This window comes from Uloborus diversus, chromosome 4, assembly GCF_026930045.1.
Source record: "Uloborus diversus isolate 005 chromosome 4, Udiv.v.3.1, whole genome shotgun sequence".
In the NCBI taxonomy this organism is placed as follows: Eukaryota; Metazoa; Arthropoda; class Arachnida; order Araneae; family Uloboridae; genus Uloborus; species Uloborus diversus.
The window spans coordinates 171,938,883-171,965,714 of NC_072734.1; the positions used below are offsets into that span (position 1 = coordinate 171,938,883).

The window sequence follows — 26,832 nt, forward strand, 5'->3', positions numbered from 1 at the left end:
GGCCCCCTTAAAATCCGCTACTGGGGCTGGTCCCCTCCGTCCCTCTTAAACACGCCTTTCACCTCTCCTAATACTCAAAGTATCCCCAGGAGAAAAAGGCCTGTAAGTATAACTGCTCACTCCTGAAACTAGTGGCGCACTCAGGAATTTTACCTGGATGGAGTTAAATTTTTTCTTAAGAACTCTGATTCGTGAAGTGAGCGGCAAAAACAGTGAAATTTTAACAGGGAAAAGACTTTCGCGGCAGCTGTATTACAAGAGAAGTAATTTTCATGCACTTTGTAAACTTTACAAAATTAAGGGCCAAAAAAACGCAATTTTAGGCCTTATCTTTGATCTAGTCAAGAGGGTAAAGGCCCTTTCTGAATTTCTTGTCTATGGGAGGGGCTTAAACTCCTTAGCCCCCTCCGTAGGTGCGCCACTGCCCTAAAATTAGTGAATTCTAAGAAACTTGTTCTGCCTCAAATTCGAATCTCTTTCTAAATGTAATGTAGATAGAGGTTCAGTGGATTAAAAATACCATCTCCGATACTATATTTTTCTTGTTCCGCGTTTCCCGAGGCAGTTATTAATGAGATCAAATTGATCTGAATTAGCTCAAGTTACATTTAGAAAAATATAAGGAGATGTTGACCTTAAGAAACTACCCCCAGTTGCGCTCCTAGCATGATGAATCGTACATTTTGAGCTGTAGTTTTTTAAATAAGGCCTGCCCAACATTAAAGCGTTAAAACATAACAATTAATTTTAACCCTTTAAATTTGTTCTATAACTGTTGTGCTATTATCAACTTGTTCACAGGGCTTGATTACCGCACAGGCCTACTAGGCCTGGGCCTGGGGCCCCTCTTCCTAAGAGGCCCCAAATTACTTAAAGAATTATGCATAGCATTACAACTATACAAAAAATACACACACTTTAAAAATAATAGCCTTCAGGGGGCCTCCTAATTATTGTGGGCCTTGGGCCTCACTTTTAGTTAGTCGAGCCTTGCTCGTTCAATCTAAAGATTTACATGTTCAATAAATAGAAACTGTGTGCTGACTTGTGGGATGTGAGGTCTATGGATTAAACATTTAACCATTAAATTACTAGCCCCCTGAAATACCGATTGAACACAAAATATTTTCCCCTGACATTGGTATTCAAGGCCTCCTTAAGCTCTCTTATTATCTCGATTATTTCAACACAATTCAATGAATAAATTATTACGAAACTCGTGTCACCAACCATGATTTCATCCTTCCACTAATAAGGTTCGATGAAACTTCCTTTGTTTTTTCTATTAAAAATGAAGAAAGTATAAAACTATTCAAACCCAAAAAATAACGAGCTGATGTGTGCATCACATGACTTCCTTTTACTCCAATCTAATGTCATTTCCCCATTATTGGCATTTTTAATGTGATTCAATTGTTTACTCTCTAAATATCACCAACAGTGACCAAATTGAAACCAGATTAAAAAATAAAAAAAATTAAAAAAATTGCCAAATTGTCCCTAAATTGGCGACAAAACTTGGCGACCAAAATACTGACGATATATCGCCAAGTGTCCGCCAAATTATAACACCACTTGAGTTTACATCGAAATTAACAATGTTTGCCTTCCAAAAAGGGGCAAAAGACCCTTTAGAAACACCCGAATGCAACCAACAGGGAAGGTGCACAACTAGACCCCATTAGGAGTCTACGTACCAAATTTCAACTTTCTAGGGCATACCGCTCTTGAGTTATGCGACATACATACACACATCCGCTTCTCCGCACATGCATACATACGGACGTCACGAGAAAAGTCGTTGTAATTAACTCGGGGAATATCAAAATGATATTACGAGGGTCTATACGTTCTTTGGCACTTATCCATGGGGGGGGGGGGGAGGGGGGGAGTCGGAAAAAAAACTTAACATTAATTCGGGGGTGAGCAAAATGGAAATTAAGGCCGAATTTTAAGTAAAATTTTTTTCGCGAATACAATACTTCCATTTTTGTAAAAGAAAGTAAAAATAAATTAAAAAAAATAAATAAATAAATAAATAAAATAACCCTTAATGTATTCACTATTTTATTCACAATACAGAAATAAGAACTCGTAGTTTTGTCTAGTGCCACGTGGTCGTAGCCGGAGAGAAGAAAAATCTGAAAATTATGGGACCCTTTTCAACACCGAGTCAAAGAACGACTCTTAAATGGAACTTGTAATCGCGCTACATTTATCATTGGTGATATAAGAGAGTGATAAAAGGAAAACAGACTGTAAATAGCGAATACACAGAGCTTCTGAATGAAAATAAATGAGATAGCGTCCAAATGTCAGCTATAAATAGACAATTTTTTTAAAAATATGAATTCTGCAACTGCCTATAAATAACACAAAACACTAATGAAGCGTGTCAGACAGTTCCTTCCAAATCGCGAAGTTCTGTAATTGAACGAAAATTGATACTTTGGGGGTCCTGTAATCGAAAAAAAAAAAAAAAATGAATGGAATCATTCTATAAATGTTCTTTTTCGTTTACTTCCTCAAACTGCGCAAAGTTCTCTGAGTAGGAGGTGAATTTTGGGAGCAAATTGGAGACGAAGCAGATGGTCACGCCATTTATCTGTGAGTGTCAACCTCCGTTACGACTTCCGTTGCGCAAAAAGCAATCCAATCAACACCGAGAAAATGAAAGTTAAATTACGCCGTCTTCTCCACTGTTTTTCTTGTTCCCTTCCGAGAATCGCGGGGTGGGGGGATGAGCGAATTTGACAGTTGCGAATAAATTTCTGCAGCCGCCGTGTTCCATCTGTTTGCCATTTTGACTGCTTTCGTAAAAGTATCAGTGTTATCTGAATTTTTTTTTAGACATTTCCCCATTTGAGGAGCTATGTTTCGTCAGCCATCCCATCTCCCCGTTGATTAGAAACTTTTTTTTTTCCAACAACCATTTTTTTTTCAATAAATGAAAGCACGTTAAAATGAATAAATGTTAGGTCGCCCCGTTCAAGTATAGTCTTCAACGTTTACTAATTAGTTTTTTTTAGGCAGGACCGACATTTAGGAGACGGGTCAGTAGACAGGACCGTCATTTTGAATTTTTCTAGGAGGCGGAGGAGCAAAGGGGGTCATATACTCAAGCGAACAACAAATTTGTTGATAAAATCAACCATCAATCAATTGAAAACCTAGGATACAAAAAAATCAAACGAAAAAAATCGACACGATGTTATTATTCATTTGTTGTTCGACATGCTTAAAAAAACAAGTCAAGCCAGTCCCCCCCCCCCCCCAAGCGGCAAAACATCAATTATTTATTGATAGCTTTCTTTTTGTTTCGATTTTATTTTATCACAAGCGGTACCCGCACGGCTTTGCCCGTAGTAGAAAATTAAAAGGTCACTTGGTTTGCCTGTATATTTACAAATAATGGATGATGAATTTCTCGCCAATTTGCTGTGTTCATTTGTTCGCTCATGTTACGGTTTCACATTACAGTAATTTGCTCGATAAAATGTTCTTAAAATTGGAATAGAAAAAGAACAAAATCGAATTTTCGAAAAATCGCTTCGAGGTGCACACCCCCATGCTACAAACTAATTCTGTGTCGAGTTTGCGCGTCACAGAGAGACATCCAGACAGACATCCCGACAGAGATCCAGACAAACTTTAAGCTTTATTATTAGTAAAGATTTTCAGTTATGTTAGTGTGTCACAATCAATATGTATGACCAGCACCATTCTTCCGAAATCATTTCAGCACTTAACTTAAACATTAAAAAAAAAAAAAGATTAATTATTTTCAAATTGAGTTTTAGATTTTCCTTATTTTGTAGGATTTTAAACTGTCACTAAAAATGAAATCTAATTACAAATTTATGCTGTAAGTAAGATTTTCAATTTCAAACTGACATTACGTTTCGGTTTTTACGGGTTATTATCAAGTCTTTTTACGGGCGAGCAGTAGCTCTCGAATCTAAGAGCCTCTTATACCTCTATATAAACATTTGCGCCAAGGAAAAAGAGCTTAGATGAGTTGCTTATTCAAAGGAAAAAAAAGGCATAAGAAGTTATCGTCCCTTCATTGTTGTGTAAAACTCGAGGTGGTGAAGAATATGTGTAAACTGTATACATTATTTGGAGATAATCTTTTTTTTCTTCTCTCCCAAACTCGAGGTGGCGAATGTTAAACTTTACGAAAACTGTTTATACACTAGACTTTTTATGTTTGAAGTAAGGTTCGTATATTATTTTTATGGTGCTGTAGTACGCAGGCCAGATTCCCCATAAGGCCAACCTAGGTTCTGTCCAAGAGCAGGGCCCGATTAGCCTTTGAAATTAGGGGAAGCTCGGTCTTATTTTGGGGCCCCCCACTTTTCGTTAGGGAAGATTTTTCTAAAAATGCCACGCAAGTGCTACGAGTGGTGTTTTCGAAAGTGAGTGGGGTCGTTTCCAAAATTTTAAAAGTATTCTTTCTGAAAGAGCATGCTTAAAAACAAAGGATCTGACCATTTTTTAAATAATTTGTTCAAGTTTAATATTTTTAAAAAATTACTCAAATCGGTGCGCTTTCATTGTTTACATTTCTTGCCGATGACATCACAAACGATGAAATGCCATTCACAGAGCAAAATATTTAATTCGCATCTTTACTCACGTGTATTGGCAACGATATGGTTGATAACAAGGGTAGAGCGCAATTTTAATTCGCTTCTTGATTATCATAACGTGGAAACGCGGCACAAAGATGCATTAAAGAGCATCATTTGTGACGTCATCAAGACCACGCCTTGTTTAAAAAATAGGACATTTAAAAAAATTAATTAAAAAATGACTGTTGGGAAAATGAAAGAATTTTCTGGATCCATGTTATTCTTATTATTTTTTTTGCTTATTCTATCAATTTCAGTGACTAAAAGTACCACTTTTGACTGAAAGAAATAACCCCATTCAGTAAAGTTTATTCCACCTTCCCGATGGATTAAAATTTCGTACGTTACATATGTTGTACTGCGATGCTCGACGAATGAGAATAGTAAAATGTTGAATCAGATTTAACACTTCATAAAAGCAATTAAATGACAAAAATGTGCATTATGAGAGTTGAACCAACTCCCATATTTGAAAATATAACTTGTGACCACAAGTTATTAAATGTGCCCTCAGCTTCCATTATTATTCAATTCTTCCAATTTTCTCCACATTTTTATTTAGCATGCTGTAACATTAGCAATCTCTTTAAAAATGCAGTTAAAAGCAAAAACTGGAGTTGTTAAGCACAGTTTTTCAGTCATATTTGGGCTCCTTAAAAATTCTGAGGGGAAGCTCAAGTTTCCTGAGCTTTTTGGGTAATCAGGGCCCTGTCTATGAGTGCAAGCGGAAAAAAAGAGCAAAACACACACACACACACAGAGAGAGAGACTATGGAGCAGAACCTCCTTAATCCGAAAGCCGAGATGAAATGCATGAAAATTAATTTAGCGTAAGCGTACCGAGAGACTTGCAGCCAAAAAACACACTTCATCCTTAGTTCTGAAGAAAATAAGCGACTTTAAAAATTTAAATAATTAGCACATTATTCACAGTAATGTAATATAGTACTTCAGTATTGCATGTTTAATGACATAATTTTCCAACTGTTTTACTGTTCTTGTTCCATCAGGGCCGGCGTTAGTATTTTGCCGCTCTAGGCGATATTGACAAGTGCCGCCCCCTCCCAATTGAATAATTAATTATGATGATAATAATAATATAAAATAATAATACATTAAAAAATTAAAAATAATAGTAAAGTGCTTAAAATGAAAATGAGTTTCTTGTTAAATTCCAAAATGGGTTTTGCATATCCAGGCACTGATACACTTTAAATTATCTTTTTTTAGCATTAAAGTAGTGCTTCTTATGGTAATGAAACAGATATCAATATTTTCAAAACATTTTTACTTTCTTCTATATCTAATATATAGAAGAAAGTATTGGATTCGTGCAAATTTTCGAATTTCGAATTTTGACGGATTCGAACGTTTTGAGGTGTGCTGAGTCCATTTCGACTATTTTTGGAAAATGTCTGTCTGTCTGTGTGTGTGTATGTCACGTCTGTGTGTGACCAGTTTTTTGTGGCCGCTCTACAGCAAAAACTACCGCATGAAATCGAACGAAATTTGGTACACATATGTGCCCCTATGTGAACTTGTGCCCATTGGTTTTTGGCGCGAATTCCTCCAAGGGGGGTGGAGCAATGGGACGTTTTTTGAGTTACGCGTGCTTGCTATTCCTCAGGAAATAACAGGCGGAATCAAACAAAATTTGGTCCATATGTTGCCATCAACAGGAACAGGTGCTGATTCAATTTTGTTGTCAATAGCTCAAACGGGGGTTGAGCTATAGAACGTTTTTTGTCTTCAATTGTGACTGCTGTATCTCAAGAAATAACGAACGGAATGAAAGAAAAATTTATCGGCAAGTAGCCCTTAGTAGGTATAAGAGCTGATTTTATTTTGGTGTCAACAGCTAGAAAGGGAGTAGCGCAATCGCCCGTTCTTTTTTCCATTGTGAGTGCCCTATCTCAAAAAGTAATACTACGTTCTGGTCGAAATTTGGAATATATGTTAATCCATATGTAAACAGGCTTTGGTTCAATTTTGACGCCAATCGCTCCAAGAGGTGTTGATTTTTTTTTTTTTTTTTGCGAATAAAAATAGCTTTATTAATGCAACAATAAGAAAGATAAATCGTAATAGATTGTCGTCTGCGTATTTCTCGTGATTTTAATTGTATGGTAATGATCGGAAATATTATCTGAATGATTTAAAATTTTTAACTGTTGCCATCTTATGTTTGTTAACAAATAAAATATTTAAGGCTTTTAAAATAACTTTCAATTTTTGCTCTTTGCTTTGCTTTTGCAATTCGCAACTCCAACGAACTATAGGGGGCACTGAAGTCACTGTCTAATGGCGGAATTGAAAACTACAACAAACGCACATGGTAACGAAGAAAATGCTAAAAGTGTTGTGATTTTTGTTCGTACGTATGATTTTTTCGCTTTATTCTTTTAAAATTAATTTTCAAAGTCTTGTGGATATTCTGGCCCACGTAGAAAGAAATGAGAATTCAAGAAGCATTACTAAACGTCAAAGATTCATGCAAACTACGTAGTTCGTAGTTCTAAGCAGCTATTTCCACGATGTTGAATTCGATATTTATCAATTCTTGATAAAACTAAATAATAATTGTGGCCTGACAAGAATAACAATTAATGCTAGAAAATTCAATGTGACATTACAAATTGTTATCGAAAGAAGATGATACTTTTTTGCCTTGCTTGGCTAGCGCTTATTTTTTTTTCCATTTGTAGTTGAGTTATTTCTCTCGAATTCCCGAATCGGTTCATTTAAAAATTTTCTGTTTCGATTTTTCTAATTTCTGAGTTACGATTTAATTGTGTCATGTTATGCAAATCATCAACAAAATTCTCACGGATATATGGTGGTAGTTTTCTTTTCAGTTGATTGACCATTATTTCATTTCACTTATCGAATTCTGTAATCTTACTACCATTTTATTCCACTCATGATAAAAATTAAAAATGGTTTAACTAAAAACGCGAAATCTCGCCAAGGCTACTTTGCTCGCACAATACTAAAAATTAATAACCCTAAACAAATTTGGCGAAACCTTTCAGCTGAGAATAAAAGGAATAAAGTAAATTCTTTCTCGGTTATTCATTTTGTTCTACGATAATATATTCAAGAAAATATTTTGCATACTGTCCATTCCAACTAAATGCTGCTGTAAAATATGGTAAGTTTAATTAATTTAAGATTAAAAAAAACCCCATATTCTTACAAATTCATACAAAACAATAAAAAATTTTACCTGGTATAACGTTATCCAATTTTGTTAATCCAGAGTTTTCTTGTTTACGCTTCCACCATTTAATACTTTTTTGAAAGAAATAAGGAAAACTAACATTATTTTGAGAAGCTCGAGAATATTACTAAGGGACGAATTAATTTCTGTTGTTGAAGGCGTTCTTAGACATGTTGAATGCGTTACTCAGAACAAACTGACCGCGTTTACGTCAACAGACACACGTGATGCGCAACGTGGCAATGTTTTAGGTGCAGACGCAGTTTTATAAATCACCGCAAGGTAGCGTATTCGAGCGCTGGAGTTCCGAATAATTCAGACATTGGGATGGTCGTCTAGTTTTTGTCATGTGTAATTTTGTTTTTTTGGGAATATTGCATATTGTCAAGCATGGGGAGGATCAGAAAAAAGAAAGAAAAATATAGAAGAAAGTTTCGTGATGGCCACAACATACTAGTTAAATCACGCAATTTGCCGCCTCTAAAATTAAATTGAATTTCTAGTTTAATTCTCAACAATGTCTTCCATCTCCAAGCACTGGTACACACTTAAAATTATTTTTTTTTTAGCCTTGAAGCTAAGAATCTTATACCGCTGAAAAAGATACACTTTGAAAAAAAAAAAAAAAAAAGTTTCAACTTCGGACTTTGCCGCCCCTAAAATCTGCCGCCTAACCCAGGAGCCAGGCCTGTGTTCCATGTTTACTATTAATTAAATGAACAATATTTGACACTGCAAAACATTTTTTTTTGTGTAACACCTAAGTCCATTTAACCACATTCTAGGTGTAAGCTGTTGTTATGTGTAGGACACGGGCGAAGCAAACAGGGACGTCCCAAGCTTAAATTCTTGGGAGGGCGGAAATTCTCAATTTGCCAAATAGAACTCCATATTTCACCGAATGAGAATAATTTTGCCGAATCGTCACACTAAATTTAATAAGAAATTTTTTGGAGGTCACAGTGACCTCTTATCGGGGCCCCCCACAAAATATGTTCTGTAAACCGAACAATTTGATTGTCCGAACTCCCCCTGTCCCAATTAGCTCGTATTAAAGAGGTTCTTCAGTAAGTATTTAACAGCGATGCCCAACTATTGAGAGTCATGTACAGACTGCGTCATTGAAATTTTGATTAGGGTTATTTTTAGGGATATTTTAATGTAGTACTTGTAAAATGGAAAGAAATGCAGACACTCAGCTCAGTGAGATCCTATGGGAATCAAACCCTGACCCATCTCTCCCCTTCTCTCCCCCTGACCCTCTCCCTCCCCTTCATTGGTGGGCACCTCTGGTTAATTGAAACGCAAAGGTTCTTTCTACATTAACGTTAAAAATAAGTTGAATAAATTTTAATGGTTTACAAAGTTACTTCATTATTAAAATCTTCGGGTCTGAATTTTTACAATATGAAAAGAAATCTTCGCTTTGTCTTTAAAATCTTTGTAAATTGATGCCACTAATTAGTATGGGAAAAAACATCCTTCTACTCCCAAACAAAATGAAAAGTCTTTTTCTCTCAGATGTGAAGGTCAATTTTCAAAGAGGCCAGTGGCTACTAGACCCCAAAAACTTAGTGGCCACCACTGTCGGCGCCAAGTTTTATAATACAAGCGGGGGAGGGGGGGGGGGGAATAGTTTTTACCACCTTCATAAAAATAAATAAATAAATAAATGATTAGAACTTAGAATTATTTGATACTAATTTTTTACTAATGGAAAATTTAACTTAAAATAGGTTTTTGAATTAAAAAAAAAAGAATAAATGAATGAGAAGTCGGCAGGAAACTGCATTTTAGATGAAATAGTTTCAGTTTATAGCAAAGCCTCCAAAGCAATGATGATCAAATACAGAAAAAAAAATCCCTTTTTAAGAAATTAATTCAAAAAAGAAGAAAAAAAATGTATTGGACATTTCATGTTATTTTCGATAGTTTGCATTGAGCTAAACATCAAATTCTGTTTTCGGAAACTTAAGCAATTAATAGTCTCGTCTACTTTCATCTTGCGAAAGACCAAACATGGCGACTAAGCAAAAAATTTAAGATTATAAATAGATTTTTGAATTTGTTGCATGAAAATAATAATAAATTATAAAAATCCTTAAAAAGTGCAATTGAGACAATATAGTCAGTCTTTTCACATTAACAATGAGGATAAAATAACATTCTAAAGAAAATGCTTTGCATTTTTCAAGAAAATAATTAAGAATTATCCGAAAAAAAGGCACATTTTGTGAAATTTTCAATAGTTTAATTTTCAATAAACATCCAATTCCATTTTTGGATAGAGTTTTGTGTATTTCCAACTTGAGAATGACCAAATATGGCGACTACGCCACGCAAAGCAACAAGGATAAGATTAAGTTTTAAACAGAAAAAATTTCATGTCCCAAGAAAATTATTCAAAATATGTAATTAAAAAACAATAAATAAAAAATGCAGCACATTTTGCATTTAGTTTCATTAGTTTGCAGTTGCAGTTATATAAAACATCCAACTCTGCTTGGTCTTGGGGGTACTCTTGTCTACCTCCATCTTGGGAATGATCTAATATGGCGACTATGTTTCACACGTAGCTGAAATATCGCCTTTCCGATCAAAAGACGATGTTCTCCGATACACCCTCCCCCTCAAAGCAATAAATTGTCCTCGCACCTGTTGAGTTTGTGCATAATTACAATTCTCCCTAGGAATTTTTTCTTGGGAAGTGGGAAAAATAGCGACTAAGGATGTTTTTTTTTTTTGAGTCGCCACTGTTTCAAACCAGATCGCCAAATGGCGAGTGGCCACCGCGAATCTTGACCTTTACGTAATATGCACAAACCAAAAACGTGTTTTTTTTTTTTTTTTTTTTTTTACCGTTGAAAATTAAAAGAGGCCAAATACAGTACTATCCTAGTGTGGGCAAAACTATTTCCAGTACAGACACTGCCTTGACTAAATATTGTACAAAAAGAACACCTAAAAAAATAGTAATATTTTAAGAGTCATACCATAGTACACGGAGCAATCATTAAAAAGTAAATACGCTAAGCAGAAAGATATGTGCACAATTTTCAAACGACATTGTTACAAAAAATTGCAAACATAAAGAGAGAAAAAAAAAAGAAAGAAAGGAAAAAAAAAAAAAAAATAAGCAGACAAAATAAAATTGAAAACATGCTAAACGAATCAATTTACATGTCTTTGGTGCAAGAGATTAAGTTAGATATGATTTAAAGAACAATCACTCATGATTAAAATATTGAACCGTTTAAAGTTAAGTAATATTTCGGAAAAAAAAAAAATAATAGCAAGTACAAATGCTATGTGAATGTGATTCAAAAGAAATTGCCATAAAAAAAACCTTTCTTTTTTTCACACAAAAAAGTAGACAATAGTATTTATTACCAGAGGCGCAACTTTTCCACCACAGTAATTTTGCTTTCATGAATTTCGTTAGACACGCCACAGACTGCAATGTGACTCATTATCTACCAATCAAAAAGCGAGTAAAATGGGGTCAGCCAGCGATTAAATGACAGAAATAAGCAATCTAGATTGCTTGAAAAAATGTTCTTGAAATTTTACAAATTGTTATAAATGAACTAACAATATCAAACTTTAAAGTCAAAATTTTATACAGTCACAAAGCACAAAAATTTAAATGCAAAAATTTGAACAACTTAAAAAAAAAAAAATTGTGCATCCCATAACTTTATTTCGTAAACCAGAGTCCCCCCAAAATGTAAATTTTGGCAGGGGCAAATTCTTAATTTGCTAAATAAGACTTAGAATGATAAAACATGAAAATGTACACTTACCTGTATGTAGCGAGAAGAGACATTGAACTCACGTAAGTTCCTTCAGCTTTAAGCAAATGGTTGAAAATCAAAATCAACGTTAGATGCACAAATAGCAATAAAAAACTACACACCAGTGCAGGGGCGGATTTATAATCTAATTCAAGGGGGTGGCGGTTGAAAATTGAAAACCGTAAAAGTCATTCCTCCCCCCCCAAACCAATCATGTAGGCGGGGAGGGAGTCAATTGCCCCCCCCCCCCCTTATCCTGACTTTTAAATACTAATCGGCTCCTATCGCCCCTCAAACTTCTCGCTCCTTTGAAGTGTCAAATCTCTTCTTTGGAGGCTATCAACCCCCAGGGTTGGAAACCACTGTTCTAAGTCATAGCAATGTATTATCATACCAGTATAGTGTAGTTCATGTAAGAAAAATGTTGGAAGATACATATAGAAATACAAAAATCATTAAAGTTCAAAAAAGGGGGGAGGGGCGAGCTTAGGCTCAAACAAAAATGTGGGTAATGCTGTCCATCCTCGACTACATTAACTGTCTAAACTTAATTTGAAGAAAATTGTGGAATGTAATTGATTGAAATTATTAGCGATTTAGTAAATTCTCCAATTCTATATTATTGATTTTAGAAAATGACGGTCACGGAGGGGGTGGTCGCCCTCCCCCTCCCAAGTAAATCCGCCACTGTACCAGTTTCAAGGTTACAAGAAACCCCCTTTTTTCAATGCAGTGTCAGATCTAGAGAGGAGCAAGCCAGGGCTGTTGTACTGAAACAAATTTACCCATTTCTGTGTTTTTTTTTTTTTTTTTTTGGTTGAAACTCGATAGAAAAACTAGAAAGAAGATGGGAAAGGATGGCAAGTTTTTGCCCTGGCTGAAAAAAAAATCAAAGATCCTGCACTGTTTCTATGTAAAAGATGTGTGAAAAAGGATTTCTTTGATTAGGGTCTGCACTATTTTTATTTATCCTTTTGAAGTTTTTTATGTTTAAAAATGCCATTTATTTTTCTTTCAAACTATGGAAACTTAATAAAAATTTTATAAGCGAATTATGTAGCACAAGGGGATAGAACCCCTGCTTGCTAACCCTCAGAACTACGTTGGATTATTTCCCCGATTGCAGCTCGCTTTACCTCCAAATTGGCTAGGCTATGGTAATGTAGTTGCTGGGACAGATAAATGCTAAATAATGGAGTTTAGCAGATCACTTTGCATTTTTATGCAATTAATGTAATTCAATGAGTTTTTTTTTTTAAATTTATTCGGGGGCCATTTTAAACTTTTAATGGAACTTTTAGTTTTTCGTGGTTTAGTTTATTTGTGAAATTTTCATTTTTTAGGGCAACATTTGGAATGGTAGGCTGTGGTGCCAAGAGTTTTCAAAACTTGCCACAACCACATTAAAATAATGTGTTTCCCCCCCTATCCATTATCCCAATCATGAAAGAATTGGTACTCAGTCAAAACTGATGTTCTCTATACAATGAGATTTTTGCCTTATGTTCGGAAAAAAAAGAGGACATTATTTTCTCATGATCTTGGATCTAAAACACATTTTCTTTTGTTTTCCAGCAGTGGCGCAGCAAGGGGGGTAAAAACACCCCACAGAACCTTTGGCTTTAACGTTACTGTCAATTCTAATACAGTACTTTACATAGGTAGTAAGGACGGTTTTGATCAGCCCCCCCCCAGGTAATTCTGGCTGTGCTTGTGTTTTCAAGCATTTTTTGAACTGCAGTACTTAAACTTTAACCATGTTTTTACATTAAAAAAAAAAAAAAAAAAAAAAAAAAAAAGAGAGAGAGAGAGAGAGAGAGAGAGAAATTTTTTCATTAGCTTTTTAATAAAATCTTTTGATTTAAACATATTTTAAAACAAAGAACATTTAAATAAACTGCACAATTTTGATAAAAAATAATATTTATTTTTATTCATTATTGCACTGATCATAATTTGTAGAAAATACGATACAAATTCAAGATTTTAAATCAGTTTCAAAAATTTTAACAAGTCTTGATCAATAATGAAAATGAGCAACAGTAGTTTATTAAATAGCTTTGAGTATTTACACAAAAATAATTAAAAAACAAAAGTCCTATTGTCATCTCAATATTGATTCACTCTGAAGGTTAAGTTTGTCATCTTTTGCAGAGAATTCATTGGAAGAAAGATAATTTTCGTCATTAACGGAAACATTCGAATCCAACAACGATGAATGCTTCTCAGCACAAGATTGAATAAGACCTAATGAAATGGCAGCAACTAAAGCAGCAGCTTGTTCTGCATTCTTTTTGTTTTTCTCCCTGAGGGGAAAAAAGAAAACAATAAATCCATTTTTTTACACACACTAAAATAATTTTCTTTTCAATAAAAATGTGCAACTATGATGAGACTTGTATGAATGTATTGGAATTTTTTTTTATAAAATTCCAGTAGAAGTGTAAGAAGTATTCTTTCTAACTAATATTTTCGGTTCATGCAGCAGAAATTTCAAAGAAAGAGTTAAGTCATCTACTGTTAGGTGAAGTTCGCATGAAAGAGATTATTGGCGTTATCAGTTTACAAAATCTTAAGCATTTGTTCATTTCATAAAATCGAGTATGAACTGCCATACTTAGTTTTAACTTTACTGTTCTAAACATAAATTTAAAAAAAAAGTTCAACTTAAAATCAAATATTTTCGAGGTTTGTCTCGCATTCATTTGAATCCATAAACAAAACAAATTTGAAATAAACTTTGCATACCCAGGCCTGGATCTATAAATTTTGGGACCCCAGCAAAAATCTGTTTGGCCCCTCCTCAGAGGCCAGCAGTTATAAGTCTTAGTGCTCTTTTTTTCTTCAATTTCTTGGGCCGTTGGGTTCTTTAAGGCCATGGACCCCTTGCACTGCAGGGACTGCGAATTACGCAGATCCGGGCCAGTGTATAACTGTATTTTAGGCCCTGCTTTTTTCCAGTGCAGGAAAATGGAACTAATGCGAAAATAAAAAGAAAAACTTTTTTTAACAGTTTTATTTTCTTTCATTGCCAAAGAAGTTTCTGGTATCCTGGATGCAATTTTTATTGCAAATTTGCACTCATTTAAATTGGATACATCCAAATATAATGTGCAGTCAGCGATAGATATCATTCTTCTAAGCAAATACAAAAGTGGAAGTAATTTAAATGACATCAGTTTTGTTAATGATCAACTAAATTAAATTATGCTAGTATAAGAGTAAGAATGAATCTTTTGGTGTAGTTAAAAATAACTTACAAGCAACGATTAGTATATTTCTCTCCATTAATTGTTATAATGGACTGAAAGCTCTTCTCATATTGATCCTGTAAATAATAATATTTTATTACATTTAACTCAACTCAAAATTACTCACATGAAAATGTTTAAATCAAAGATATGTAGATTAAAGGAAAGTTATGAATGAAATAAGTACAGTAGAGTTTCGGCGTTCGAAGATCCCCCGCATAAGTTGAAATTTTGCTTTCTTGAAAAGGTTATGAAAGTGAATTCTTTTTAACAAACCCAATTATTTTAGACATTTCTGAGCAGACCCCAAAACTTTTAATCTACGAGGGTTATTTTTTTTTTCAAGGTCCGATCGATCGCAAAATGAAGACCACAAAGACAATGAAAACTCTTTATTTGGAATATGTACATACACCTTCCAACTACTTCTTGACGTAGTCGCTGCTCCGATTAAGACATTTGTCGTAGCGTGGTACCAATTTTTCGATACCCCCGTCATAGAAGGCAGCCAACTAAGCTTTCAGCCAATTCTGTACGCTGATCTGCAGCTCGGCGTCGAAGCCAAATGTCTGGCCTCTTAGCCAGCGTTTCATGAGACCAAAGAGATAGCAATCGGAAGACGCACCAAGTCTGGGCTGTAATGAGGATGGTCAAACACTGCCCAGCGAAACTGTTGCAGGAGAATTTTGGTTAAAGCAGTAGTGTTTGGGCACGCATTGTCGTGCAGAAGGACAATGCCTGATGACAACATTCCTCTACGTTTGTTCTCAATTGCATTTCCTTCAGCATTCAAAAATCGAATTACAGCACGCACTTCACACTTAGCGGGAGACGCAATTTTACGAGGCGTGTTTCCTCGTTCACTGCCTGCTCCGAAATAACCACAGTTACCTGATGCATTGCACAATTTTACTTGACTGACTGCGCAACAAATCTAATCTACGCACAGCGTAATGGGTTTGACTTTCTGGTTTTCACTCCGCGATCAATTGGACCTTGAAAAAAAAAAAAACTCCTCGTATTGTCTAACTATATATTACCGTTTCTTATATGAAGATCTGAATTTTTTCTGTACTTCAAAGAAAGCTACTTTATTTAACAACTGTTGAAATGCACTAAATCAATGATGAATCGAAGATGGACATAAAATAAAACAGTACGATATGCACAGAATGTAGACATAATAAAATGCTGCACTATAATAACATACATATATTTTTAGCTAATGTATTAAGAAGTCAATAACGAAATGCAGGGGCATTTATTCAGTTTGCATATGTGGGTTGGCAATAATATTCCAGAGATTTTTAGTAAGTTTAACCACTAATCACAAGGCTGCTTTAACAAATTATGTCAGCTGAAAATTTCGTCTGCTGTTTAAATAGCACACCAGTCTTTTTTCCCCAGTATTTAGCATTTAATACTGTAGAACTCTAGTTCTCAGAATTAATTGGGACCGGACCCATTTCAAATAATCAAAAATTCGGATAATTGGATTTGATTTTCCAAAAAAAGGGTCAATTGATTAATAACTGCTTGTATGTAGTACATTGACAACCCGGTTATTGCATCCAGAGAGTGCAATTTTGTCCTTTTTTGGACTCGTCAGTCTGGAATAGGGACCAGCCGAGCTGGAGGCAGATGTCATTCCATTGAAGCTGCATATATGTTGAAAGTGGGAGAATTTTTTTTTAAACAAGAAGAGAGTTTTTAAAGAACCACGTGAAAGGACCGGTCACCAGTGGCGCAGCAAGGGGGGGGGGGGGGGGGTAAAACACCCCCCAGAGCCATTGGTTTTAACATAAATGAAAATTCTATTACAGTAGTTTATACATATGAAAGGGCTGTTTTGATCATCACCCTTTCAAAAGGTATTTTTGATCATCCCCCCCCGAAGATATTTTTGATTAAAAATTCCTTCTAAAAGGTATTTCTGATCAAAAAACCCCACTCCAGAAGGTATTTTTGATCAAATAATCCCACTCCAGAAGGTATTTTTCATCAAAAAAAAAAAAAAAAAAACTTTCTAGAAGGTATTTTTGATCAAAAAACCCCCCTCCAAAAGGCATTTCTGGCTGCGTTAGTGCCTGTCAAATATTGATGGATGGCAGCCAATAATTGAGTTGAACCATGGCCCATTATCCCCAACTACGTTCTCCTACCCAAGTTTTGTAGAAAGAAGGACAACAAGGTGCATAGACATTATCCATTACTTTAATAATGGCAGAACGCTTCAATCTTAGTTCCCCCCCACCCCCCAGAAATTCTGCTAGCAATTGGGATAACCAGCAATTCAGCTAGTCAGAGTTCGGATAGTTAGAGTTCTACAGTTCTACTGCATTAATATTTTTTGATTCCAACTGATAAAGAATATTGCACAGCATATATATAATAATGAGCCAAAAATATTTTATCATTTCTTCTTGGCTAAAATATAAATACACAATTTTTTCCATGCTCTACTAATTAAAACTTTAACTTATCTGAAAGTTTTTTACAAAAAATTTTTGAAGTATTTTTTTTCTTAAATAATGGGAGGAGGGAGGAAATTGTTTTTTGAATGTACAATAATTTTGTTAGCATAACTCATTGATGTGATAAATACTGTGATAAATTTGATAAAACAGCTTAAATAAATAAGGACTACGAAATGTCAATACCAGCTTGAAATTCCTTACATTCAATGACACTCCCTTTAATTAAGGATAAGTCATTTCTTTTTTTCATACTTTTTGTTGTGTCAAGGTTCGAAGTGCACCATGATACTGAACTCGGCTGTTGGTCACGTCGTATTTCATGTCAGCAAATTGCACATGTGAGCAGTTCTTGCCTATTTTCGCTGGAATTAAATACATGAAAAGACTTTGCATGCCTGTTAATTCCAATGTAATCTACTTCAAACCATCATAAAATTTGTACGCCTAATATGGCAGACTGTGTCAAAATACTGATTTCTCCTTAAGATGTTTTGGAGTACACTTTTTGCATCAACATTTTAGCTACATGTCATGCCACAAAAAATAAGTGTATGTGAGCAAAATTACAGAATTTCAAATTTTTAAGGAGCTTACTGTTTTATAAACTGGTTGTTTTAATTTTTGATTTTTTGCCCAATTCCATAATACTGTTTTTGGCAGACCATCCATGGTAAAATTCGATCTGTAAAAAATAAAAGTAATACAATACAAATAAATATAGAGTTAGCTGTTTCAAAATTCATATACATACAGAAATAATTTTTGTTGATAATTTATGCAAAAAATGCAAGATATCTCTCCCAAATATGCATTAAATTTTATGACATTAGTTTGAATCGATAAAAATATAAAAAGAACAAATTTGAATAAAAATAGTCATGCATTATTATTATTATTATTATTTTTTTTTTTGAAAACCAGAAACTACGTGAGAATACCTAAACTTTGTTGTTGGTCTTTTTTGGCTAAAGGTACCTCCATTGTTTGAATTGCGACTAGTTTATTTTCTAAATTGGGAAAACAAAAACATATCATGACATCGCTCAAGTCTTTGCCATGTTTAGTCCTCATACTTTAATTTTACTAAGAATGGAATTTGCAGACTTTGTAGTGGCTTTGAAAAAAAACAAAAAAAAAACAGAACACTTTTAATATTTTTTAATGTGTGTTATGAATATAGTGTCACATCAGTACAACAGTAACATATATCTATTTTTAGTAAGATTACTGAAAATAACATGACTTGCCTTCAATCTTCGAGTTGAATCGAACCATTATTTTGGTCATTCGTCTGGTCTGTGCTAATTTTATATTAGCAACCAGTTTGTTTGGCACTCTTGACTTCCTTAAGAGGTTTTCTACCTCCAGCTCAGTCACTTCCTACTCTGATGAGTGCTAATAAGCCTGAAACTGCAGTCCTCGGATAAAATGACCGGGCTGGCGGTGCATATATAAAACATATATCTAACTGTTGTGACAATGTCTTACTGTTACTCTGAGGCGACAAAAAGTGCCGTTCATTGTGCAAGTAGAGTCTTCCTGTGAATGATTTTACTACGCCTTATTATACAAAGCTTTTTTGCAAATTTTTCTTTGTATGGGGGGGGGGAGGGGGCAAGTGGTCAGCAACTATTTGTCATTAGGTATTTATCTTTCGAAAAGGGAGTTGATTCACTTTTATACTAAAATATATAACAAAATCTGATACCATTTACTAAACAAATACACATTTAAAAATATGGAAATACAGTCAACTCTCAATAACCCAAAGTCTCAAGGGACTGGCTAAAATGTTCGAGTTATTGGTAGGCGAGCTATGGGAAGTTTTTACAAGTCTCAAGAGTCTGGGACCCAATGAAAACTTTGAGATAAAGGAATATTCGAGATATAAGTTTCGAGTTATTGAGATTCGACTGTACACCATTTTTACAATGAACGGCATATTTGGCGATACATATATAATGTTGGACTTTATATTATCCCCATATATCAATTTAAGTCACATCTATGGTTTTGTACTTCATCATCGAATGTTATCAAGTTTATGGGTGCATTTTACTTAAAACTGGAAACATTAGCATAATAAAAAGGACCGATGTAGTTTGCAGAATAACTAAAACGAATAGCAGGGTTGCTAACCTTGGAGAAACAATTTGAGGTGCATCTGTGGTGATTTTGAAATTTAAAATTTTGCGGAGCAGCTCCGTATTTTGTATAAAAATCAGTAAAAATAACTAAAACCACTTATCTAAAATTGTTTTATAGCTTTAATAAATCATTTCAAACACAAGTAAAAAAATAATTATTTTCAAATTCATGAAACAGCTCTAAACACTATTTCAATCTTTGAGGATAAACATAATTAATTTCCCATATTTACTTGTTTGTTATGATAAAATAGCAAAATTTAAGCTTGAAAACTTTCGGTCGGAAAATGTGGAGTAAAAGAACTTCTTTGCAGAGTCGCGGAGTTTCGCCATTTTTGCGGAGCAGTTGGCAATCCTGGAATAGGTTTTGAGTAATACAACAATACTATTCGTATAGATACAGTGTAAGAATTTGAGATGCATAACTGTGACAAAAATATGCACTTTTTTAGATGGAAGTTTGTGGTTCAAACCTACCTGTTGGACTTAATGTGCAAAAAGGTACACCCCTCCTAAAGCATTCAGTTTTGTAAAATGTATTACTGCAATATGAACTTTAACAGACATCAAAATCAAGTTGATTTGCAAAAGAAAAAAAATTTGGTAGCAAAATTTAATATTAAATAGAAATGAAAAATTCAAGAACTAAATGTTTGCTCTTTTTAAGTTTAGTACTTTCTTTAACATTTTTAATTACCAGAAATTTGTAGTAGTTCAAATCTGAGATGGAAATATAAATTATTAAAAACAAAGTAAAATGGATTAGTTAAGTAGTATACATTCATGTACAACTTCTACCTTTTTAAATAATAAAATGCGTTAGATGCAAAAAAAAAAAAAAAGAGAGAGAGAATGAGAGTAATGTAATTTTCAGAGAAGCATCAGTTCAACGTTAGAATATCCCATACCTCCTCCGAAAAACCAATCTTTACGTACACCTACTATAGACATTATCAGAACTCAATTTAAGTGTTAGAGATTTAATTTAAGAATTCATGGAAGTTCTCATTTACAAATTCAAAATTTTGCAAAATGAGACTGACATAAATTAGAAAGTAATTACTAGTGAAGAATGTGTTCAGCTTATTAAACAGTAATTTCTATTAATAGATAATTATACTTATTTTAACAATTTCAATTTATGCCTGAAATCCACATTTAAAAAAGTATTAGTTTTATGGGCCTTCACACTGAGAAACACAATTGTTTATAAGGATTTTTTTTTAAATAATAGAGGAAATAAATATTCAACAGCATATGATGATTAAATAATTTTACACACCTTTGAAATTTAACATCCATTTCATGGATGCCATCTTGATTAACTTTCCTGCGCTTCAGTGCAGCTTGTAGTTGAAAATCACGTTCTTGTAACCGTTTCAACTGTTCTGCTTTGAAACTCCTTTCATTTCTTTTTAAATCCAAAAATTCTTTCAAATTCCAAAGTTCACTACAAAGGAAAACAAAATTGTGTAAGGAAATGGTTATAAATTCGAGACATTCAAATAACTGACCAAAAGAAAAAAGAGAGAGTGAGAAGATTTTTTTCAAATTGAGGACTTTGATCCTTGAAGCCCGCAATCACTACTTTCAAAAACGGTTGAAAAACAAAAGATATGATTTTTCTCTCACTTTAGTCAACAAAGATCAAATTTTCTAAGACAAAGTAAATGATTCATTTGACTTACTCAAGGATTAACACCAGACTGCATGTCAATTCAAATGCAATAAATACCCCAAAAACCTGTTCTGGGAACAATTGACCTAAATTTTTAAAACAGTGGCAGATTTACAGGTTTGGGGGTCTGTCACAACAGTATTTGGGGGGTCCCTTAGTCATTCTTAAAACAAAAGTATGAGAAACAAGTCTTTTTCAGGGTCCCTCGTAATTGCAACATTTGCAAAACAGTAGAGTCGCCACTGTGTTAAAAAAAAAGTCAGTGGGGTAAAATTGGCAATGAAATTCACATACATGTGTTTCTGAATTACAAAGAAACATTTCATCAGTGCCAGAATGGACCTAGAGAAGAAAAATAGCCATGGGGAAAAAAACAAAACTTTTGTTTGTTCCACTTGCACAAATAAATTATTTTGCACTGAATTAGAGACTCACTTAATTCTGAAACATGTGGAAACAATTTTCATCATAAAACCTGGTTTATCCATGTTGATGAATATGAATAAGAAATTAAGCACAGAATTTACCAAATGATGACTCATTCATAGGTCACAAAAATTCGATTTAAATCGTGGACTGTAAATTTGCACAAAAAACTCAAAATCACAAACTTAAGAATAGGTTCACACTAGTAAGGAATAAAGCACATATTAACTCGCATGAAGAACAAAACTGTTGGGTAATGTGTCTTTACCTTAAGTTCATAGAACTAAATAAAAGGTTTACAGAACCCCAACATCAAAAAGCCGTGCAGTCTGCCAGTAAGAAATAAAACATACTCAAAGTAATTTTAAATAAATAACATTTATTAAAATATCACAGTATACAACAATAAAAATTTGTTAAATACCAAAAATAATTTAGATTGTAAAAACCCCCCAATAATCACAGAAATTTCAAAGTTAAATTGTTAAATAAACACTTTTAGAAAAACGCGAAACATTTTAGAAAAATTGTAAAATGTCACCTTCCTGCGCTAAATGTGCATGTTTACATTGCTGAAGAATTCTTGACCAAGTGTAATCGAATTTGTAGATTCATCAAACTGTTCCATCATTCACCGGCCGATAGGCTTGCTTAGTTCTAGAAGAACCTTTTCATATACCGGAACACAAACTTGTGCACACACAGGAATCTCACCGGAACCTTCTGGAACTATGGTTGGAACATCTAGGAAATCCAATCATGAAGGTCACTCTGAAGGACATCGATGATTTCAAACTGATGACAGTTCCATACCACCATAGGAGCACCGGTAGATCAATCCAGGTATCGGCCAAGTTTAAGTGTTAGGCCTAGTTGCAATGAGCTACATCTCCCGCGAACATCTTCAGCAATGTTGACATTTTCCCTCCATAAAAAGGAGTAATTTAGAACATTTTTAAACAACAATTAACACTGAATAAAACTTATCTCAAGCCCTGCTTGAATTCAAAAACGTTGCATTAACAACCGCTCGAGCGCGCCGCAACTTCCATCAACAACCTAGCACGGTTGCCAAACCTTCAAAGACCAATCCCTGATTGGTCAACAAAAATGGCAAGATGCCAATGGGGAGTAAACACAAACAATAAAGTGAGCACTGAAAATATTTCGATCAATCTATTTATACGTTCTATGACCGCGATACGTCATCCCATGACACACCCTACTTTGCATTGGAGATATACATCTCAACTATTCCTGATTGAGTGATTTAACAATCTTTCTATTCGTTTTTTCGGCTCAAAGTAGCCAAAAACATCTCAACCATCGGGTGTTACGCCATAGGATGATTCCGATGTTGCCCGATCATGCCCGAATCAATTTCAGTTATCCGCCGCTGGGACACAGGACGCGGAGTGGCAAAAACATATCGGAGGTAAGTTTAAAAAATACTTTAACATTTGTAATTAAATTAAAAGTGCTCCAAGATACTGAATAAAGGCTTTCAAGCCCAACAAAAACACACTCAATTTGAACATTAATCAAAAGTCGAAGTATTTTTTAAACTGTTGCCACTACTTTTTTGAGAAATTATGCATGTAAATTGGGAATAAAAACATGGAGGAAAAAGTTTTAGCTTTACATAAAGAAAAAAAAAATCACAGATTTTATGGTAATTATATTGAGATAAAAATAATAATCAGACATGAAGAGGAACAGCACATTTTCTTTTCTCTCTCTCTCTCTTTTTTTTTTTTGTTCTTGCTGTACAAAGCACACGTATTTGTAGAAATTAATAGTGACACAACTGTAGTTATTTATAACTCAGTATTATTTTGAAAATTTGATTGTTTCTAAGAGTACAATTGGAATAGATATTACTGTAATTTTAAGCCTGCAAGTTACGTAAAAAGAAAACAAATCAGCATTTGTTCTTTTTATAGCAAGTAATTAAAAAAAAAAAAAAAAAAACTAATTGATTCAATTATGAAACTGAGGGCAGTAGGTTCAAAATGATGAATGTCTTCATTGCAAGTTAATTAATAGTAAGGAAAGAACTTAAGGAAGTGAGGAGTGTACCACTTGGTAAGCATTATGAAGAAAAGTTTGAAAATAATTGAAAAATACAATGATCAAATATAAATAAATTATATATAACACATACATAAGTATGAAATACTTACCATATGACATCCATCTGCTGGGCACTTAATAAAATTTTTCCTCTTTCAGATTCTTGGAGAGATCCTAACATTTGTTGGATACAATATTTTGTATTCCAAACATTGTTGTCATATTCAACAGCCTATATTGTTAAAAAAAATTAAATAAAAATTGATCAATGCCATAGATAATAAAAATTCAAACTAACGAGCACTTAAAAATATTTCTCCCTTTAATTATAAAGGAAAAGTAAAAATAATTTTTTAAAAGTACAACTAAAGCTTGAAAAAAGCATCTGAAATATTTTGATATTTATTTGATAACATAGAGAAAAGTACCAAATAATTTGAAATGTCTGACAATCTATTTTTTTTACATACACACACACTTATACATAAGCATTTATAGATAATACATAATAAAAAAAAGAGAAAGAAAGTAGGACTTTAAATAATAAACAATGGCTGCATAAAAATAAGAGTTAGTAGCATTTTAATATAGTGTACCTTGATGTTTTGTAATTTAGCATCTCAAAAGATACTACCCTATGAAAATTATGCTTTATTTTTTCCAAACCGAGAGAAGCTTACAATCTACAGTAAAGCTCGCGCTGCAGAATGCACATGTTTTCATCATCTTAACAGGGCCAATTCACCATGGGTGCGTTCATAAAGTCGAACATGTTAAACGAGTGAAGCAAGTTAAGCGAAAGAGGCGTTCAAAAAAAGAACGCGTTATCTAACTGGTCGTTCAGAAAGTGTAACTCGGTTAGTTTCATGAAGCGAAATTCTCAACAAAGCTCAGGAAGGAAAAGGGTGGTTTGCTCAGTTAGAAAACATGGCGGCGCCTAGTGCATACAATGTTTTTGTTTATAAATGCGACATGTGCGGTTCATATTCAGAGAGATTTTACTGTTGAGCATATGAAATCCTGTAGCGAGTAAACATCAGGGTTTGCAGGATTGAGAAATTTTTAATAAAAGAAACCAAAATAAATACTTCACACTTTAGTTATTTATTAGTTCTAGACAACCGACAATAAACAACAACAACAACAAAAAAAAAGATATATACAATGCATTTTGAATTTTAATAGCCTTTACAAATGGATTGTACTTCATTTTTAGTCAAATAATTTAAATACACCTATGCCTACAATTTCCAAGGTCATACCAGGGAAATTTTAAATTAAAAACATATTTCGTATTTTATAACTGATCAAGAAATAATTCAAGATACTTTGTTTAAGTCACAGGTTATATCTGATTTTATAAAAGTTAGTAAAACGTTATAGTAAAACGTTTTCTATCCAAAAATGCATCAGCCTGACGTATTTTCCACATATACCGGGAGATACACTAATTTAGTAAACAAGAGACTGTTTTCTATACATTTTTTCAGATTTTTTAGAATCTAGTAGAATTTGCAAACAGTGGGGCAGAAAATAGAATGTGTGAACATATATTTTTTTTACTGCTTTATTAAATGTGTACGTGTAGTTTGTTGTTCTGTGCAAAGATACGATGGAATCTAAAAAAATATCTTAATTTTAAGTTGGAATTTAGTTGAAAGGAATCTCTTGATGATTTGGTTTCTTTTTTTATTTTATTCAAAAGAAGAATCCCTTAGCCATTTTCTTTCATCATTATCTTCATAAAACATATCCTCCGCAAAAGCAATAATCTGCGTTGTCTGCTTCCAAACATCCACCATCTTTACTTTCAACTGAGGGTTCAAAAAGTGCATGTGGTTAACGAAAAACCGAGGAGTTAACGTTTGTTTAATCAGTGAGTTTTGTGAGACTTTATGAATGCACCCCATATTGCAAATGTCAGTTATGACTTATGAGGGGCCACCACAACATAGAAGCCTGAATGTGAATCAGAAAAGGTACATAAAAAATATTTTATTTAATTCTATTCATCTCTAAGGTTCTCCCAAAAAGTTTTTGCATACCCCCTTAACCTTCAAATCCACATTTAACTTTACATTTTATAAGAATCCAGGAGGTCACACAAACACACATTAAAATTAAAAATAAGCTATTGATGACTGATTGTTATTAAAAAATTCTTATTGTTTGGAAAGGTATGTTGGTACTAAGAAAATTGCTATACAATGCTTAAATTTTCACACAAACACAAAAAACAAATAACTTTAACTTTGATTCTAAGTAGAAGCAAGTAGAATTTAATTCAAATTTTACACAGACAGCCATACATGTATAGAACTTATTATATAATGAAAGCAACTTTTCAACAAAAGGGAATATGTTTAATTTTACTATAGGGGGTTAGTTTGAGCTCCAAGAGCGGGGTCCTGATTGAGAGACCATCCTTTTTCTCTGGGGTGCAGAAGATTTTTTTTTACTGCCAACATTTCCTCCAATCCAAATGAATACGTCCCCAAAATTTTGTAATATGTTAGAGGCTTCAGATAAAAATTAGTTCTGTATTATTTAGATACACAAAATTTTGCAATGCACTAATTGTATTTTTAAAAACGTATAGGCTGAATTTATAGCTTGTCTAGGATTGGGTATTGAAAAAGTAAATAAAGTAAATAAATGTATATTTTAGTCAAAGTCTCATATCTAATATTTATTAATAAAAGTGAATTATTACCCAACAAGTTGTTAATGCCATAATAAGTAAAACAGCCACAATGAGTAAATTATACAAGTAATCCTTAAAAGTTGGCAGGTATGCAAGTGCATCTTTTTATTGTCGTGAAACTTTTTCAATTGGTTGATTATTAAAATTGAATTGATCAAGTATTGATTGTTAATATCAAATCCACAAAATTTCTCCAGATGACTTAACCAGTCTTGCATAATATAGACGAAGGCACGAACGATGTTCGCAGAAAATATTTGGCTCTGCTGAAATTTTTTTCAAAGTGCTAACATTAATTAAAAAAAAAAAAAAATAAATAAACAAAGGGAATTTTTTAAAAAATCCCAGTTTATTTCTGATAAAGCTTTTCTCCAAAAGCCTTTTAAAGCACACATGTGAAAAAATAATGGTTTTGGCAGTTTTCTTCA

General features: G+C 33.6%; 1 protein-coding gene across 1 annotated transcript in view; it reads right to left on the minus strand.

The window, feature by feature from the left end:
* Positions 1-13,674: 13,674 nt before the first annotated feature.
* The window catches only part of LOC129219903 (tRNA-dihydrouridine(20) synthase [NAD(P)+]-like), a 30,629-nt gene continuing 17,471 nt past the window's right edge, over positions 13,675-26,832 (minus strand). The window contains exons 9-13 of the mRNA XM_054854218.1: positions 23,811-23,932; positions 20,806-20,973; positions 17,971-18,058; positions 14,909-14,976; positions 13,675-13,954 (exon numbers count right to left, since the gene is read on the minus strand). Of these exons, the coding sequence (XP_054710193.1) occupies positions 13,753-13,954; positions 14,909-14,976; positions 17,971-18,058; positions 20,806-20,973; positions 23,811-23,932 (648 nt within the window). The 3' untranslated portion in view covers positions 13,675-13,752. The remainder of the gene's footprint in view (positions 13,955-14,908; positions 14,977-17,970; positions 18,059-20,805; positions 20,974-23,810; positions 23,933-26,832) is intronic.